Below are 2140 nucleotides of genomic sequence, written 5' to 3' on the forward strand. Positions count from 1 at the left end.
CCTTCGACTCATAGTTATAATGCCCAAATGACGTCACCGCTCTCTCTCTATGTCATTCCTGCTGGTATATACTTGAAGGCAACTCATGGAACTCCTTTATCTCCCCGTCCCTTTCCCTTTGTTTTTCTTGGTGTTTCTCACTTCGTTGCGAACCGCTGTGCCTTTTGTTCGCAAACAAACAAATGTGGCCGCCGATGCCTCGCAAACTTAAAACAACAATAACAACAACAATATAACAACCACAATCAAAAATAAAGGGCAATCATCGCGTCCGTGCATTATTTGCAGAGTAACAGATCGGCACGCCCATGCGCAACTACAACAACTTCAACCGCGTGTGGAAGGCCCCACGGCGACCCTTCGAGAAGGAGCGTCTCGACCGTGAGATGAAGCTCTGCGGGCAGTACGGCCTGCGCTGCAAGCGCGAGATTTGGCGCGTCAACATGACACTCTCAAAGATGCGTCGCACTGCTCGCCTTTTGCTGACGCTTCCGGAGAACCACCCGCGCCGCCTTCTTGAGGGCTCTGCAATTATGCGCCGCTGCCACGGATATGGTTTCCTCGATGAAGATAAGGACAAACTCGATTATGTGCTTTCGCTCACCGTTCCCGACATTCTCGAGCGCCGCCTTCAAACGGTCGTCTTCAAGCATGGCCTCGCAAAGTCAGTTCACCACTCCCGTGTTCTTATCCAACAGCGGCACATTGCTGTTGCTAAGCAAATCGTTACGATTCCTTCCTTTATCGTGCGCGTGAGCTCTGAGCACCACATCGCCTTTGCGGATGCGTCGCCATTCGGCAATGGTCGCCCAGGTCGCGTGAAGCGTGTGAAAAGGAACGCTGCGAAGAAGGGTAGCGGTGGTGGTGATGATGACGAGTAAGCACCAAGGGGTCATATGGCGCTTGACAGAGAGAAGACGTGACGCGTTTGGGCGACAAGTTGGACTCGCATGCCATCGGAATCCCATTATGTGAACTTGCGCCTTTCCCCCATTTGCTTGTCTGCTTTTTTCTTTTACAAAGAGGCGGCCACAGGGGTGAAAAGGTGGGCAACAAAGTGGAGGTGATGGGGCGAGTGAGTGCACTTGGACCAACTGAAGAGTGAAAGAATAACCGAAAGCACGTCGGGCAAGAGTAAGTCAGGTATGATGCTATTGGCGTGTGAGGCAGTAGTAGCGGTGATGCAGCCACTTTATAATTTTTGGGTGCCTTCCCCATTTTTTGTGCACGTTTCTTGTGCTTCTTTTTTTTTTTACTGTTGAAATTTCCCCGGGAGCCTTGCGAAGGGCGCTAACACCGCCTGTCTCTCTTGTTTTGTTAGTCGTTTTATTTCCATCTCGCCGTAGCTGTGTTAATTTTCATGCTTTCCCCCTTTTCTTTCCTTCCACATCATTGCTGTAGTAATTGGGGAAGGTTTGGTGTTTACGCCCAAGCAAAAGGGAAAGGGACGTGCCCAAACTACACCGTGAGATTGCTGTAAAGTAGTCAAACGGTGCGTGCTTTGTGTTTTAGACGGTGATTCAAGTGGAAGGCACTGCACATCAGTTTACCCATTTACGGAGAAAGAAAAAAAAAACATACTTCTACACGAGGATATACGGCAGCTGCAAATAAAAAGGAGAGAAAAGGGTATACAGGGAAAGGTGGGCGACGGTGCACAGAAAGTGTGTAAGGGTGGCTTTTAGGCCTTTGTTGGTGCATTCCGCAAATATTCCTTACGTGTGTGTGTGTGTGTGTGTGCTCGTCTGCGTCTGTGTGTATTCTCGGGTTTATTCTCCAAAGGGAGGGGGATAGTTGGCTCAGAGTAAGCGCGGAAAGGTCCCCACTTTCCTTTCACTCATTCATCAGCTTGCGAGCTGCGTTTTGGGTGCTCGTGCTTGCACGAAATACCAAAAAAAAGCAAAGGGCTCTCTTGTTTCCCACCGCTGTGTCTGTTGGTTGGAGAGAGGAAGTGGACTGAAAAACAGGCAGCTCGGGGTTACTTCGTAGAAGAAAGCAAAGGGTTCCTGCTTTGGTGTTTTTTGAAGTTCAGGTCTGGAAGGGAGGAGAAATCAGGGAAATTCGGAAACAAATCAGGGTGTGCTGGGAGGTTGCTCTTCTAACAAGTGAGGAACAGAATATATATATATATATATATATA

General features: G+C 49.0%; 1 protein-coding gene across 1 annotated transcript; it reads left to right on the top strand.

Moving 5' to 3' along the window:
• Nucleotides 1-308: 308 nt before the first annotated feature.
• TEOVI_000725900 (40S ribosomal protein S9, putative) lies at nt 309-881 on the top strand (the record flags this gene model as incomplete). Its single annotated transcript, XM_067223907.1, has 1 exon — nt 309-881. The coding sequence occupies one exon, from the start codon at nt 309-311 to the stop codon at nt 879-881; it is 573 nt and encodes a 190-aa protein (XP_067080008.1).
• Nucleotides 882-2140: the final 1259 nt, after the last annotated feature.

This window comes from Trypanosoma equiperdum (genome assembly GCF_001457755.1).
Source record: "Trypanosoma equiperdum strain OVI genome assembly, contig: ctg_2000, whole genome shotgun sequence".
Lineage (NCBI taxonomy): Eukaryota > Euglenozoa > Kinetoplastea > Trypanosomatida > Trypanosomatidae > Trypanosoma > Trypanosoma equiperdum.